Source organism: Carassius carassius, chromosome 25, assembly GCF_963082965.1.
Source record: "Carassius carassius chromosome 25, fCarCar2.1, whole genome shotgun sequence".
In the NCBI taxonomy this organism is placed as follows: domain Eukaryota; kingdom Metazoa; phylum Chordata; class Actinopteri; order Cypriniformes; family Cyprinidae; genus Carassius; species Carassius carassius.
Genome location: NC_081779.1, coordinates 16,374,884 through 16,391,784, shown reverse-complemented (window position 1 = coordinate 16,391,784; position 16,901 = coordinate 16,374,884). Strand labels below are relative to the sequence as shown.

At 35.0% G+C, this 16,901-nt stretch overlaps 1 protein-coding gene across 1 annotated transcript in view; it reads left to right on the top strand.

Annotated features, from left to right (window-relative positions):
* The window catches only part of LOC132104297 (thrombospondin type-1 domain-containing protein 7A-like), a 129,321-nt gene extending 112,628 nt beyond the window's left edge, over positions 1-16,693 (top strand). Inside the window, exons 22-28 of the mRNA XM_059509669.1 lie at positions 2,088-2,261; positions 2,893-2,988; positions 6,681-6,763; positions 10,664-10,877; positions 11,269-11,356; positions 11,892-12,128; positions 13,991-16,693. Coding sequence (XP_059365652.1) covers positions 2,088-2,261; positions 2,893-2,988; positions 6,681-6,763; positions 10,664-10,877; positions 11,269-11,356; positions 11,892-12,128; positions 13,991-14,078 — 980 coding nt within the window. The 3' untranslated portion in view covers positions 14,079-16,693. The remainder of the gene's footprint in view (positions 1-2,087; positions 2,262-2,892; positions 2,989-6,680; positions 6,764-10,663; positions 10,878-11,268; positions 11,357-11,891; positions 12,129-13,990) is intronic.
* Positions 16,694-16,901: the final 208 nt, after the last annotated feature.

Genomic DNA, 16,901 nt, shown 5'->3' with positions numbered 1-16,901 from the left:
TGATAATAATAAGAAAGGTTTCTTGAACAGCAATATTAGATTATCATATTTAGAATGATTTCTGAAGGATCATGTAACACTGACGACTGGAGTAATGGCTGCTGAAAATGCAGTTTTGCCATCACAGGAATAAATTATATTTTTAAATATATTCAAATGATAACAGCTATTTCAAATTGTAATTATATTTCAGTTTTTTCAGTATTTTTGAGCAAATAAACGCAGACTCTTTGAATATAATAGACTTCTTTCAAAAACAGTAAAATAACTGACCAACCCCAAATCTTTTAACAGTAATATATGTTTAACACATTTATAGAATTCTATATTACTGTTCTGTTTTGCTTTCTAAAGATTGGATAAAAAAATAAATCATGGCATTAATTTTGATTGTTTAATTCTATTAAAAAGCAACTAATAATAATATTTAAGAGATATTTTTTACTTTTTTTGTTTTATTTATTGTAATAAATAAGCAAAAACACATCATGCTTTCTCCCAAGAAAAAAAAAAAAAACACCTCTCAAACAGTAGAAATTGGCCATTGTACTGGAAAATATATAGCTGTCTTTATATTTTATGAAGGGGTGTTCTTGCATGGGGATAAGCGTATTTAGTTGTCCTAGGCATAAAATAAGTTTGAACCTACCTGATCCATAGGAGTGCATCACAGTCTCATGTTCCTCGGTCTAGCAGTTCACTTTTTAATCAGTCAGACCTACTTTGGCACATTTACAAGGCAGCTTTTATGAGACACTGTATGAAATATTCACTGGGATATCAATGCTATAATTCAACACCCTCGTATACCTTGCTGTATTACCTCATATTGCTGGAGAATAAAACTTCATGGCTTCTTGTCCATTATTATACTGTAATTTCACAGGAAATGGATGGAAACAAAAATGTATTTTCGGACAGGCTTTTTTATTTCAGCAAGTGAGTGACAACTAGTAAGACAACATTTTGACACAAGTCCTTTGTGGTAGCAGGAGAGGGTCATGATTGAGGGTTTTTTAAGGGGACAGTGACAGTAACAACACATCAGCGCATGTCAGTGCAGATTTGTGTTGTGGTAAGGTCAGTTATTTGATGCTTTGCTCTCAGTGTAGTTGTGGTTTTTGCTTTATTTAGAAAGTTGAACAGTACTTCACTTGCTCTGACCTTGACCCCATCATTCATTCTTCATACTCAAAGCGTAGTTCCCTGGCACACATCCAGTCTCGCCCCTATTTATAAAACTCCAGCTGTGACCTACTGCTGTGCTCCCTGTCTTCACATTTTTTTTCCGGTTCCAGTCTCTTTTTTTCACACAAATATTTCTTAAATAATGATGATGCATCGCTTATGCCATGTGAATATTCATCCCAGTGTTGTGTAACTTGCTTAGCTATTCACACAAAGACTCGAGTGTACTCTGTGAACTCAGGTGTCACATCTGCCTCTGGCTTCCCACTGCGCACGTGCTTTGATAATCACGATCATAGGATTAGGCTTCATGGAAGTACAACTTTATGAATAATTAATACTCTGGGAAATCAAGACTGCTATTACAGCAAGACAGACTGACCTACTTCTGTTGAAAAACACCCTGAGATCACACACAAAAAAATATGGAGTGTTAATATCCTTGACAAAGAAATAGAAAGTCTGCAAGCGGAATTTGTTAATTTTGGACCCAGTAGGTTCAAAATGGATTTTTTTTCTTCTTCGTTCTTCAGGCTTTTAGATTAAATCTATTAATGAATCACTATGCCCACACAAAATATGTGCCAGGGGCTCCTTATAAATCTCCATGGACTTATGCAGGGTTAAAACGTTGTCACTTGCAAAGTTTGTTTGTTTATTTAAAATTTTGGTGAATTTGATTATGCCTTCAGCTACCTAGAACTCTCTGCACCATTTTAAATAGGTTTTCAGCATATATATATATATATATATATATATATATATATATATATATATATATATATATATATATATAATTTATAATTTTTTTTTTTTTTTTTTTTTTGCTAACAACCTTTGCAAATGCCAATATCAATCACCTATTAATTTTCTAACAGAGGTGTTATTGTATTCTGCAGGCGAGTGTTACCTGACAGACTGGACTGTGTGGAGCCCGTGTCAGCTGAGCTGTATCAGTGGGGACGATCTGGGCTTTGGTTCGGTGCAGGTGCGTTCTCGTGCTGTTCTAGCTCAGGAGCCTGAGAACCTTCTTCAGTGCCCAGAACAGGAATGGGAAGCCAGGCCATGTACAGGTGAGTCAAAGTCAATGCATTTAGGGAAGACAGCGGAGTTTCACTGTAAAAAATGGGTTTCTGAAAATGTAAATAAAACAAACATTACTGGAGTATCTACAAAAGTACAAAAACACGATTATTTCTTCAAAATTACAAGTTTAATCCTGTGTTACTTGCTGATATTTCGTAATTATTAGTGAAATTTACTAGCATTTTTTTTTTCATTGGTGAAACATTTATTAAAGCTGCAGTCCGTAACTTCTGACGCTCTAGCGGTTAATAAACAGAACGCTGTGCGTCTTGTGGAAGAACATTGTAGCCGGAGCAACTTTTCTCTGTTTATGTCTATGATAATCACACATGTACTGGGCTACTCTTTAGCGGTACCTACCCAAACCAGTCTAAAATATCCTGAATATAAACACTAATTATAGGTGTACCGTAGTGATTCAGGACAAGCCAAAAACACAGTTTGGAAAATAGATTAATGGTACACTCGCTTATTATAAAAATAAAAATACAATTTCGAACACAAAAGAGTTACAGACTGCAGCTTTAAGCCTACATAATGTTTCAATGTTTTAAAACATTATAGGTTTCATTATTTTTTCCTGAATGTCTCACTGTTAATATTGTTTTATGTTTTAAGAGGGTCAGTGTTTTGAGTACAAATGGATGACCGGTCCATGGAAGGGCTCGTCTCGACAAGTCTGGTGCCAGCGCTCTGATGGATTGAATGTCACAGGTGTGATAGATAAATACATACATGCATACATACATACTGTACATAAAAACAAACAAACACGTATTTTGGGGTTAATACATAGGTTTTATAAATTAATATTTGAAGAGTTTGGTTCCAAAACGCAATAAATCCATTTTGATTAATTTGAATTAAGATGTGTTTTCTTTACCAAGAAAGTGGCAAATGAAAACCATTATTTTTCGTTTCAAATTTTCACAAAACATCTTTAGGTTATAATGACATTAACAATTCAAATCCAGGTTTTGATTTTGAAAGATTTATTATAACATTTTATTATTTTTCTTTCCAAAAAAAAAAAAAACATCAGTAAATCCATTTTTTTTCTCAAATTGCAATAAATCCTCTGAATCATTATGAAAGTTATTTTTCATATTGAAACTGATGAAATTACACAACATAGTAAGTTGATCCACATATGACAGCCTCTGAACTTGGTCAATATATCTTATATACAGGCACTGGACTAAAATTACATTAATTAGTCATCACTTCAAAAATGAATTCAACAGGTCATCTTGTTAAAGCTATAAATTAATTACAGCAATAAAAGAAAATTTAATCATGAGAAAGACATGAACAACATCACATTAGACCACAGAAATTCCAAAATAATGACCCTTAATTTCCCTTACATTCAACTTCCAAAAGTGCATTCATCTTTGCCATGTTTCATTCATTTAGTTGACTAGTGCAATGTGTTGTATCAACAAAAACATAATGACTATGAATAAAAACACTAACACTGACAAGCTACGAAATGTTGTGTTCATAATCAAATGCGATTCATCTAATGAACGCGATATAGCGTAGCTTGTGTATTAAATGCATCCGAGTAATTTCCTTCTGAAAGCATGTGATGGAGATTTACCGGTAATATTAATCACAGAATCGGCTTTACTGATGAGATGCACATGATAATCACATGCGCTTTATCGTGCAGCCCTTGTTTGTTGATCACAAAATACAAAGTGGATGAGGAAAACTAGGATGCCGGGTGTATTCAAAGTGCTGACATTACTGTCTAGAGTGCTTGGAATGGTGTGCTGTGATTGGTTAAGTGAAAATATTGTATTCTGTGACATTCTGTAGAGAAACATGATCTAATAAATCTGCAAATATTAAATAAAAATATTTAAAAAAAAATATTTTTGCCGGAAGCTCAAAAAAAAAAAAAAAGGTGTTTATCTCGTTTTGGAACCATTCATTTGTATTCTTCTTTTTTTATCCTTAATATATAGGAGGGACGGAAATAATGGTGCATCCCCAGTTGCACAAATTGTAGAAGCAGAGATAAGCCACCCGGTATCTGCTTTCAATATTCAGAGAGAAAAAAAAAGGAAAGCATCACTATGACAGAAACGTCAATATTCTCTCCTCAGAGAGTGTTTGATGACAGACTGTGGTTTGAGATAAAGTTGATGTCCTGTGCTGACACTTCCTGCTAGGAAGATTGAAGTGTATGCTGTCTCCTCTTAAACATTTGTATATGCTTTATGGAAATAAGCTTTTAATCCATATCAATATGACACCCACATTTAATCCTATTCACTATCATGCCAGCTGTCCTCCCATGTTAATGTGTCTGTGTGTGTATTTCTATTTCTCTCCCTGTTTTGGTGCGGGCGTGGAAATACATGGGATCAGAAATATGCCCATATCCCTCACACTCTGCTGAAGAACATCATAAATGCATTGCAAAATGAGATTTCAGTGAGCTTTGTATGCCATAATTATACCAAATGGCGGCTTGGATTCAATCCCTCTGATTTTCAAATGTTTATGTGTCCTCTGTGTCGAGCCGTCCAAACTGACCTCGTTCCAGATGGCACACATGAGTCTGGTCACTTGTGATTGGCAGAACAGGGCAGTAGAACTTCTAATGCTGTAATCAAATCCCCCTTTACAGCAACCAGGTCCCTGTTTATGCATATTCATGAGTTATATTAAGGTGTGCAGAAGTATGAATATTCATACAAGCTGCTAATTGATAAACATGTTTCTGCAGATGCTTACAGTTTATAGTGCACCTATAAAGAAGAGATCTTTTAACATCTTATTGCTAATAATGATTTCTTTTTTTTTCTTTCTTTTTTTTTTTTTTTTACATCAAAACACATAAAGATAAAATGCATTGCCAATTTTCCAAGTATCAGCCAGTAACCAGCTTTCTGAATTACACTAGACACAAATGACACATCTAGTACTGGTTGTGGCCTTAACAATTCTCATGGTATCAGGCAGCAGCAGTCGAGGGTGGTTACTGCATTAGGAAGCAGTTCTATTTCACTGCTCTCATTGTTGATTGGATGTATTGATTCATCCCAGCTTAGAGAAAATGACACCCATGCACTGGCTGCCGCTGCTCATTTCAGTGCTTTTATAGATCTAGTGGATTCCCACAGGCTGCGATTTGTAGAAAGGAAGATGGAAAGTGAGCGAAAGGAAGCTGAGATCATACACGTAGGTGACCCAAGAAAAGGATCGTTTTTAATAGTGTTCACTGACAATAAAACTGGCAAAATCCGATAGACTTAAATTGACAGAGCAGTTCAAGCTTGAATATCAAGGAAACAGAATGTCATACAGACTGAGAATGTGCTAGAAATTACGTAAAAATGTCCTTGTAACCCCTCAGAACACCTTTGCAACCATGTAGAATATCTTAGTAATGCCCTAGAAAACACAGGGTCCCCAAGGTTCAGAAAATAATATTCAGTAGAGCTGAAGGTCACTATCAGAGCTACCTGGGCTCTCATAACACCTGAGCAGTGCCACAGACTGATCGACTCCATGCCACGCTGCATTGCTGCAGTAATTCAGGCAAAAGGAGCCCCAACTAAGTATTGAGTGCTGTACATGCTCATACTTTTCATTTTCATACTTTTTAGTTGGCCAAGATTTCTAAAAATCCTTTCTTTTTATTGGTCTTAATTATATTCTAATTTTCTGAGATACTGAATTTGGGATTTTCCTTAGTTGTCAGTTATAATCATCAAAATTAAAAGAAATTAACATTTGAAATATATCAGTCTGTGTGTAATGAATGAATATAATATACAAATTTCACTTTTTGAATGGAATTAGTGAAACAAAAAATCAACTATATATATTCGCATATATATATATATTAAACATTTCATATATTCACAATTTTTATTTTTATATTCCTAATGATTTTATTCTATTGACAGCTGTAGTTTTATGTTTTCCTTTAGTTTATTTTTCACACTGTAAATTGGCTAAAATATTTTAGGAAGGAGTTTCTCAGAAAGAGGATCATCGTATTTGAGTGATCCGTGGGTTAAAAAAGTATGAAAACCCTTGCTTTTCCAAAAACATTGTGACACTGAGTTTTGCACGGCTAAGCAACACTTATTACACATACAAATAAGTACAAATCTGGTTGAGTTTTAATTACTGCCTCATGCCTATCAGTTAACACATCACTGATATCATAACACAAGAGGTTTTAATTATTGGAGTGCTGTCTGGCACGGTTTAGTATTCCCAAAGAGAGAAAAAGAGCATGACTGTGGGAGAGCAACAAAATGTTTTTGATGCCTCCTGCCTCCAGGCCAATACTGTGGCTGAAAATGATCATGTGCTTGTTTGTGTGTGTGACAATGTCATTAAATGATGTTTACATAAAACTTTGAACTCCTTGCCTGCAGGTGGATGCCTGTTGACAAGCGAGCCGGTATCTGACAGGTCATGTGACCCAGCCTGCAACAAACCTCGCTCCTACTGCACTGAGGTTAGTATGTGTGCATGTTAATGTGTGGACACCTGCTGAGGTTGGGATGCTGTGATGCGGGCACACTGTAAACAGGGTTGCATGGATATTTAATACAGCAGGATTAGACTTCCTCCAGAGGAGAGAGAGAGTCCTGAAATGTTTAATGGGAAATGCTGGAACACGAGAACCAAGATGCACTGGCTATAATAGGGAAATGTGATATCCGCTTATCAACAGATACCATCTTAATAACCTTAGCTGGAAACTATTAAAACCACTTTACTGTTAAGTCTTTCTTATGATAAAAATAACAGTGTTAGCCTTATGCATGGAATTTATCAAGCACCGTGACCAATGTCAGAGGATATTAAAAGCAGTAACACTGCTAGTGCTGTAGAGATCAGTACAGGCCAGATAAAGTCACTATCAGTTGTGAGCTTTATATTATTCTGGATGGCAGCACTGTTTTGAGTGGTTGGTGTTTTGGAATGTTTTGTTTTTATGCTGCATATGCCTTTGATTTGTAAGATCCTCTAAATAAATGATCAAAGATTTCCTTTGCAACTTTCTTAATTGTTGTTGTTGTTGTTATTATTATTGATACTATTTTAAGTAATATTAACATTCTTAGCAAAACCATTATTAGAGTACACTGTTAAAAATAAATAAATAAATACAATAATATATTTTCTAAAATAAAACAATATTGTTCAAATGAATAGAACTACCTTTGTTTATTTTATTTTATTTTAAGAATCTCCTTTGCAACTTAGTTTTATTTAATTTAACTTTATTTAATTTCTTAAAATAGTATTGTATATTGTAGTTTCCAATTAACAATTATTAGAACAAATTAGTTTCCAATAAAAAAAATAATAATAATCATGTATAACTAGTCTACAGAACTTCTCAAATGGAGCACTATACTGTACACTATGCATGTATACTATGCACCATGTACTCTACAGTCTACTATGCATTTCACATGATTATTTTGTCATCCAGCATCAGAGTCTGATAGTCCCTTCCCTACGTTGAAGGACTGAGACTATTGAGTGCATAATGTGTCCAGCATTCCACACCATTTTTTCTCGGTTATTAATGTGCATCATCCATGTATTTCAAGTGCACTTATTCATTTTGGACTTTTCCATAGAATAATGTACACGTGTGTAAATCGGGATGAACTTCATGTCTGTTTCTTCTCCTCACAGCCAGTTAGAAATGTAAAATACTTCCATCTTATACGATAACAGTTTATCCACACTCTCCCCTATATATATATTGTTACTTTTAATATAATCCCACATATAAGATGTAAACATTCATTGTGACCTACCACCTTTGTCCTCGAGTTTGCGATTTCCCCCACTGCATATGAACTGCATGTTGTATGCAAGTGAAGATTGTGATCGTGTCTGAATCAGGTCTCCCACTGTGTAGTGAATCCCTCTACTGTGGGAAGAAACTGACTGTATTCATATCAGATTCTTCTACTACATCCAGACCTGCTATTTTGTGCCCATCTTTAGAGATGCTGTTGTCCCAGTGCATTCTGGTTTTACCGTGATCACACAGATCTGACAAGGGTTGTGTTTGCATGTGGGCTGATTATCCTCCCAAGACGACAGGAACCTCTGGGTTTCTCCACATATATTTACACACAAGCACTCAGGCCTGCTGATGCATCTAACAGAGCTGTTTGAGAGAGCTGTTAGCTGAAAGAAACAACGTGACAGTGGTAGAAAGTAACCTAAGTGATAGTCGCAGGAGATGGAAAGTGAATTCAATTAGCAGCTGTTTAGTTGCCGAGGGAATGCCGCAAATAGAAAGCTGTCTGTGTTTTTAACAACTGGTATGAGTGATTTCTATTCCATTATATTTACATTTCCATTAAATGGGAAAGTCTTGGCCTAATGGTTAGAGAGTCGGACTCGTAAACCAAGGTTGCGGGTTCGAGTCTCGTAATGGCTGAGATTGTAGGTGGGGGGAGTGAATGTACAGCACTCTCTCCCACTGAACCCCCAACTGCTCCCCGGATGCTGCAGCAAAAATGACTGCCCACTGCTCCGGATGTGTGTTCACAGTGTGTGTGTGTGTGTGTGTGTCTGTGTGTGTTTTCACTACTGTGTGTGTGTGTGCACTTTAGATGGGATAAATGCAGAGCACTAATTCTGAGAATGGGTCACCTAGTTTTGCATAACCAGACCTTCAACCATCAGTCTTTTGGCAGCTTTTATCGGCCAAGGCCCGCCCATAAGATCGTTTGACCGACATGTCAAATAACCAATCGCAGTTAATTTCGTTCAGTGTCACCTTTCGGGGCGTGGAAATTACGCCACAATAAAAGACCAGTGTATACAATTCTCAGATGTATTTTAAAGACTCTGTGCCGCAAACTTTAAATATTTAACATCTGAATTTCCAGCGTTTAGTTGATCCTGATAAGCGCTCGCTGTCACAGTTGTAAACTCTACGGCTTTCTTATTTCATGAGGTGGTTTGGCGCCAAAGCATTTTTGTTTCCGGCGGAACGTTAAAGAACACGACTCAAGCGTCTCCCGGAAATCCTGTATAATTCCACCAATCTGATGATAACTTCGACACTCCTGAAGTCTTTCCACAAGTGTCCCATATGCATCAGACGTTTAGCCAACGGTCCGTGGGCATGACGTCTGAGGCTGAGACTGTGGGTCACCATACTTGGCCACATGTCATGACACTTTCACACTTTTACTGTCACTTTTCGGGTAGCCGCACTAGGGCACCAGTTGCATAAACATTGTCATATTGTTAAAAGCCCACTCACACAAAGAACAATAAAGATAACTATATAAGCATCCACACCAGGGGACCATATTGTCTGTTTATTCCAAGCACGCTCACCGGCCGCTTTAAATTTTCGAGCTCATTATGGCAGGATAGTTTCTGATTGTTTTTATCGTTCATCACCCGAAAAAAAAAAAAACTTCTGAAAGTGATTTCCAACAATATCGTTTTAACTGTGGTGTGAACTGTGCCATTCTTTAATATTGATAATGGTTTTTAGAACTACATCTTTATTATCATCTTTATCGTTATCATCCTTGGTGTAAACAGGCCTTGAGACTGTGAATAAGAACTAGTTTGACTAGCCGTTAACCAAGTGGTTATCAAACCTACTTTTCAGATTCAAAAATGGTCAATCTATGTTTTTTATGTAACTGGCTTTAAAAAGTTATGACCAGTCTTGCAAAAAAAATAAAAATAATAATAATAAAAAATTGTGTATATCTTATAAGACCTGTCTGAGCAGTTAACTGACAGCGTCAAATTATTTTGCTTTTTATTCTGTCCGAGACCTGACAACATGCCATGATGTCATGAAATAAGTCCTGATTAAAAAAATAATGATATTGTGCCTCTGAAATCAAGTAAACAATAAATGTTAATAGTGGCTCACCAAGGCTGCCTTTTTAGATTAAAAAAAAAAATAAAAATAACATGTTATATTATTATTACAATGTGAAATATCTATTTTCTATTTAAATATATTTTAAAATGTAATTTATTCCTGTGAATTTTCAGCAGCAATTTCTCCAGTTTTCAGTGTCACATGATTCTTCAGAAATAATTTGAGTATGCATTTTTCAAGATACTTTGATATGTATATAAAGTTCAAAACAACAGCTTTTATTGTGAAATACAAAACTTTTGTAACATTAAAAATCTCTATTACCACTTTTGAATTAATATATTTAATGCATCCTTGGTAAATAAAAATAAAACATTTACATTTTAAAATAATAATAATAATAATACAATCTCATCCAAAATAAACAGTAGTGTTTGCTTTCCATTGTTTTATTGTGTATACTGCTTGTCTGATGTAAATGGTACTGATTCATGTGTGTAACTGGTGCAATGTCTCCCCCTGCAGGCTGGTGTATGCGGCTGTGAGGAGGGTTACACTGAGGTGATGACGTCTGATGGAGTGCTGGACCAGTGCACGGTCATACCGGTGCTTGAGATCCCCACCGCAGGAGACAGTAAGGCCGACGTGAAGACGATCAGAGCCCTCAGCCCCACTCAGCCCACCGCCAACCTGCCAGGCCGCTCCGGACGCACCTGGTTCCTGCAGCCCTTCGGACCCGGTGAGTTGTCTGAATTAAAAGTATATGCGTTTGTTTGCCATATAGAAGTTCAGTATCACAACATTTTAGGCACATTTGAAAATGTTTAAATATAAATTATAAAACAATAGAAATTGTGTTTAAAATAATGATAAAATACTACACATTTTTCATTGCTAATTGTACAACAGAAGACAGGGGACATCAAACAACATACTCAGCTGACACTTTCAGATACTGAAACCAAATACTTTCTCAGGCCACAGTAATATGAAGGTCCAAAGAAGAAGTAAAAGTTGAATGGAATAGCTTTGACCATTTTTGCCTGTTGTGTTGGTTCTGAACAGCTGAGATGCAGCTGTGTATCTGTGTTGATGTGTGTGTGTGTGTGTGTGTGTGTGTATCTGCACAGATGGCCAACTGAAGACCTGGGTGTATGGTGTGGCAGCTGGGGCTTTTGTACTGCTAGTGTTCATCGTCTCTATGACATACTTAGCCTGGTAAGAACATTTGTTATAATCGCAAACTAGATATTTCTTTCATTCCATAAATTTACTTAATATTCATCTTTTTCATATTTTATTTTAACCCATTTATGCTGCTTTCAAATTCACTGCAAAAATCATTTTCCTAATCAATATTTTTGTCTTGTTGTCCACTAAAAATATAGAAAAACTTCTTAAGATTAAATAAAACTTTAATAATAAAATGTTACTTGAAGTAAAAACATTCAGGGAATATATTGTAAAATATTATTAGTTACGGTCTTATATTTACATTCTTTATTTTTTTTTTCTGGTATTTAACCTTAAACCTCACTAAATATTGTTAGATTTCTGCTCTACACAAGAAAAAAAAAATAAAGAAAAAACTTTAGTAAAAATATATTATCTTGAAGTCAAATAAATTACATTTATTTTAAGGATTCTTGCATATTTTTCTTAAAAGACAAGATAAAAATACTGATTTATTTTCTTTTCTTTTTCCATGTACCCCACTTTTCATTTGTCTTCCCAAATCCTTCATATCTATCAGTTGTTGTATGCTGGCCCGGTGCTCTCCTCCGAGCCTGGACCCTTCCGTTACCTCTGTGATTTGGGTCGGACCCAACGACCAAGAGCTGATATACACCTGCCCTGACTGTTCAACTAGAGCTCTCAGCTCAGTCCCCTCCCTCATGGCTTTGCCCTGTGGCCAGTCATGTTCATCTCTTATGCCTTCTCACTGTCACATGTGCCTTTCTGACCAATCACATGGAGCTGTTTGGAGGAGGTGAGCAGGAAGATCTACTATAGTTTAGCAGCCTAGCTTTATATACATTGCAAAATAATACTAATAATACAATAAAAGACTTCTTAAGTCTTTAAATAGTCTATTTGACCTCGTAACCAATAAACAAAAAATCAATAAAACAATAGAAACTTATCCAAGAAGCAACTATTGTTGTTAAAATGACATTTTTATACAAATGGGTGGAAAAATCTGTTGGTGCAGACAAAATACACTTGCATTTTCTATAAAAAAAATGTAAATAAAAAAATCATCATGGAGTGATTTAACAGACTAAATTAAATAAGTAATACAATTATGAAATAGGTAAAATGAAATGTAAGCACAAATAAATATGGCGTGAAATAATCTTCAGTATACCTTAAAATGATAAGGCTTGTGAAATATGAAATGACAGTGCAGACAATATAAAACAAATGCATTTCAACATTCCATGACATATTTAATAATTTGATCATTTATCTGTTTATTCAGTTCATAATCACTTCATAATGCACTGTTGCTTTTCGAGTACATTTTTGATAATGTAACTGGACATATTATTAGACTTAAGACTTATCATGAAAATGCACATTAAGAATGTATCCATACAAATTTATATGACACATATATTACAAGAAATGTCTGAAAATGTATTAGGGACCTTGAGGGCCAGAGTTGAGAACCCCAGCATTAGGCAAATATTGTACTGTAGTCAGTTTCTGTACTCACACTGCCCCCTGATGGTAAAGTCTAACATAAACTTCATCATCTTCATCATCACCATCATCATCATCTCAGAAATTATTATTTTTATTATTATTATGTGATGCAAAATGCTGACATATTCCTTGAAATTCAACTTGCACCTTAAAAAAAAACTGTTCTGATACTAATTTATGACTTTTGAGCTAAAATCGTGACACTGAGGTTTAGAGGATGTTGTATTCACATGTGTCCCTATCTCTGTATCATAGTACTCACTAAGGTACGTTTTGTGGGCTGGAAGGTGCTGCTGGCTACTCTGTAACTCCACTGCTAAAGCTATGCTTCCTGTAAAAGTTAGCATGGCAGCTTTTTACTAATCATAACTATTAATTTCAACTACTATTTCATTAAAGTTGCAAAATAATACATTGCACACTTAAAGGACAAATGTGCAGTACAGGGTTATTATATGAACATTTCCATTACTTAAAATGTTCGAACATTTAATGTAGAAGCATTTCCCATTAATTGAAAATGATGTGTGTGATATAAACTTATATATATATATATATATATATATATATATATATATATAAAAAATTGAAATAAAAATAATAAAATGTATGTAGATGTTTTTTTTACCAATAAATCAATAAATAAAATGACAAACACCAAAAAATTACTAAATCTTTAAAAACTCATTTAAAATAGTTATTAAAAACTATAACAATATCCCAATGATACTACAATAACAGTGGTGCAGCATGTCATCTTATAGTGGTACAAGCTACATTAGATTCATCTATTGCCTGATAAAAAAAAGGCCTTTATTAATGCATGGCAACCAGCGGCTGTGCATGGATGTCTAACAACACAAAATGCCTTCAAAAAACACAAATGCAAGGCATTTCAATATTGCAAAATTATAAAACATTTGAATAAACAGATGCAATAGATATAGAGGTGACAGTTTTAATGCAGTGTCAAGTGTACAGTGTAAGATGTTAGCCAGAAAGCTGAAAGTCTATTTCTTCTGAAAATCTAATTCTGTGTGTTACAGATCTTTATATGCAGGTAAACAACCTTGCTATCATATTGCATCTGTTGAGGCAAAATGTAGCTGCTTTGTAATAAAAGCTATTTGATTTCCCCCCCAGCAAAAAGCCAAAGAAGCCCCAGAGAAGACAGATGAACAACAGACTCAAGCCTCTGACGCTGGCTTACGATGGCGACGCTGACATGTAGCCTAACCACGTCTGCTTCAAACTACAGATACTCGCCTCCTTTCACAGTCGGCCATCAGTACAAGCCTCGAACAAGGAGACTCACACAAACTCACCGACTGCTTTTTATAAAACGCTAATGGAACCTCAGAGAGAGACTCGATCTGTGTTATATAATGTTTCTCCACCCCTCCTTTTTTATGTTCAAGGTTTTTTTGTTTTTTTTTTTTACTTTATTTCACAAGAGCCTTCATAAACTCTACAAAAATCTTCTTCAGGAAGTCTGCCTTCACCTCTCTGCCACTGACATCTTTCTGTAACATAGACTTGTCTTTCGGGAGGAAAGTTGCAGGACGCTTTTTAAATTGGGAAGTTTTTTGCTGCGAAAGCACAACATACGCCTGTCTCCTGTCACCCTTCTTGTCAGCTCTTGCAGTGTGTACATTGTCTGTGGCTGTTGGGAGGGTCGCATTTTTATCCAACCAAAATACTCCATTAACTTGCTAGTAGAATTTTCCGCCCTGAAACATTCTTTGATTTCTGTTGGGTCCTTCTTTGCTTCAGTATTATGTGATCAGAAGGATTAAAGACTGCAGATTGAATGGGCTCACTAGCGCCCCCTATAGAAACTCTGGCCTGCCTTTCCTCCTTTCTGTATTCAGGCTCCATTTTGCACTATATTAGTGCAGCATGAACATTTACTTATAGCATTGCCATAGAAAACTGCCTCTCGCAAAGCAAGATGATGTACAGTCTTGTGCTAGACACATTTCTTAAAAAAATAAATGAAAAAAAGAGAACAAAAGTAGCCCTTTTTTCTGATGTAACTCAGTGGTGTTTGTTTATACATACTTGTTTACTGGTTACCTCCTGTTTGTGATAAAAGGGCCGCTGAAAAGATTTGTGTGGACTCCATAAACCCCCTGGTGTATGTACAGTTGCAATCAGCCATGTGTTTGCATTCTTTGCCTGATTGACTCTTGTATGTTTTAATGGTTCTTTTCACCTTAGAGATCGAGGTGGGTGAAGTTTTCCATGCGTTTCAGTCTTTCGTCTCTGATTCCAAGGGCTCTGTGTTCATAATTTGAGCTCTTTTAACAGTATGATGTTTGATTCACTGATCCTGATTCTGTTTGCAGTTTATATTATATGACTAACGCAATAACAGCATGCAGTATCATATCAACTAGATTCGGAAAAACGAATAGTCTGATATTGAAAGATTACTTTTGGAAGCATTCATTTGACATTGTTACATATTACAAACCTGATTTGGGGTTGAACAAATCTGAGCTCATTAATTTAGACTGAAGAAATGCTGTGGTTTGTGCTAGGACATTATGTAAGGATGATGTGCAGTGAGCTGGTTAAGGTAAAATAAACCTTCATTTATATTTGATCAGCATTTCTAATATAAATATTAAACGGAATGGAATTTAAACTAAAGTACTAAAACTAAAACTAAAACTGAAATCAAAAGTAAATTATCTAAAAATGAAGTAAAATTGACCATATGGAATACAAGCTAATATGAATAAATAATACTAAAATAACACTGGTGGGAATGAATAGCTTGCTGTACACTGTCCTGCTTATTACACGGTTATTTGGCAAATCAATACACATTGGCATATATATATATTTTTTTATTATTTAATTTTTACGTTTAAATTATAAAGCTTATGCTATGAAAAAAAAAATGTTTTTTACAAAATACAGAACAGTCGGCCTAGCAACAAGCCAAACACTGCAAAATTATAGTAATATTAATACTGAAGACATTTAATATGATACATTAACTTTTACAGATACAATTAGACTTCAGTTGAGATGTCAAGCTGACTCGAAAGTAGTGCCAGTGTTGCCATGAATGATGACTGACTGCTTGAGTATTCCAGAGAGCCGTTGAATAAGTGTTTGTAATGTTCAGCTTTCAAAGGGAAATGTAAAAAATATATTTTTTTCTTTCTTTCATTTTTTCTATTTATTATTATGTATTTTATTTTATTTTCATAAGGGTGCAAGTAATTTGTCACCATGTCATGAACCTGCATATAGATAATCGCACACCAACAGAATTGGTTATGAAGATTGAAATGGTCATCGGTGTCACCGACCTTCTAAAATTTGGGTAAAAAAGCACAAATAAGTAGGTCAGGGCCACTTTTTTACTAAACCATATCTACAGTGAATTAACTATGGGCACTATTGATCTCTTAAGGTATATCATTGAATTTGCTTTCAAATGCGACGGGTGAAAGGAATGTTTACTTATGTGTTAATACTCATTTTGTTCATTTGTAATGAATGATCTTTTATTTAATAATGATTTCTTTATGATATATATATATATATATATATATATATATATATATATATATATATATATATATATATATTTGTTCATTTCTTTTTCTACTACGCAAAGTGTTTAGTATAAACCTCTTGAAGTGCGTCTGATAGTATGTGTGTGTAGAGGGAGTGTGTGTGTGTGAGAAAGAAATAGGAGAGTCTATTGTTACTGATTTTCGCTGGGGCGAACCAAGTTACTGTGTGAAAATGTTGCTTTCTTCTTTTCCTAGAGGTTGTTTTTATGTGTCTGATGAATTGCTGATAATAAACAAGAAAAACATTGCTTTATGTGTAGCTCATATTTTTATGCTATTTTAAATGCCAGTAGCATTGTCAGCATCAAAAAATGCACATTTATATGCTTTGGAAGATAACATTGAAGATGTTCAGTATTGTAATTGATTTTGTGCAGATGGAAGAGATTTTCTTTAAGGTCATCCCAGTTTTGACTCGTTGTTTTTGAATGGATACATTCAGGTTCATGTGAAAAAAA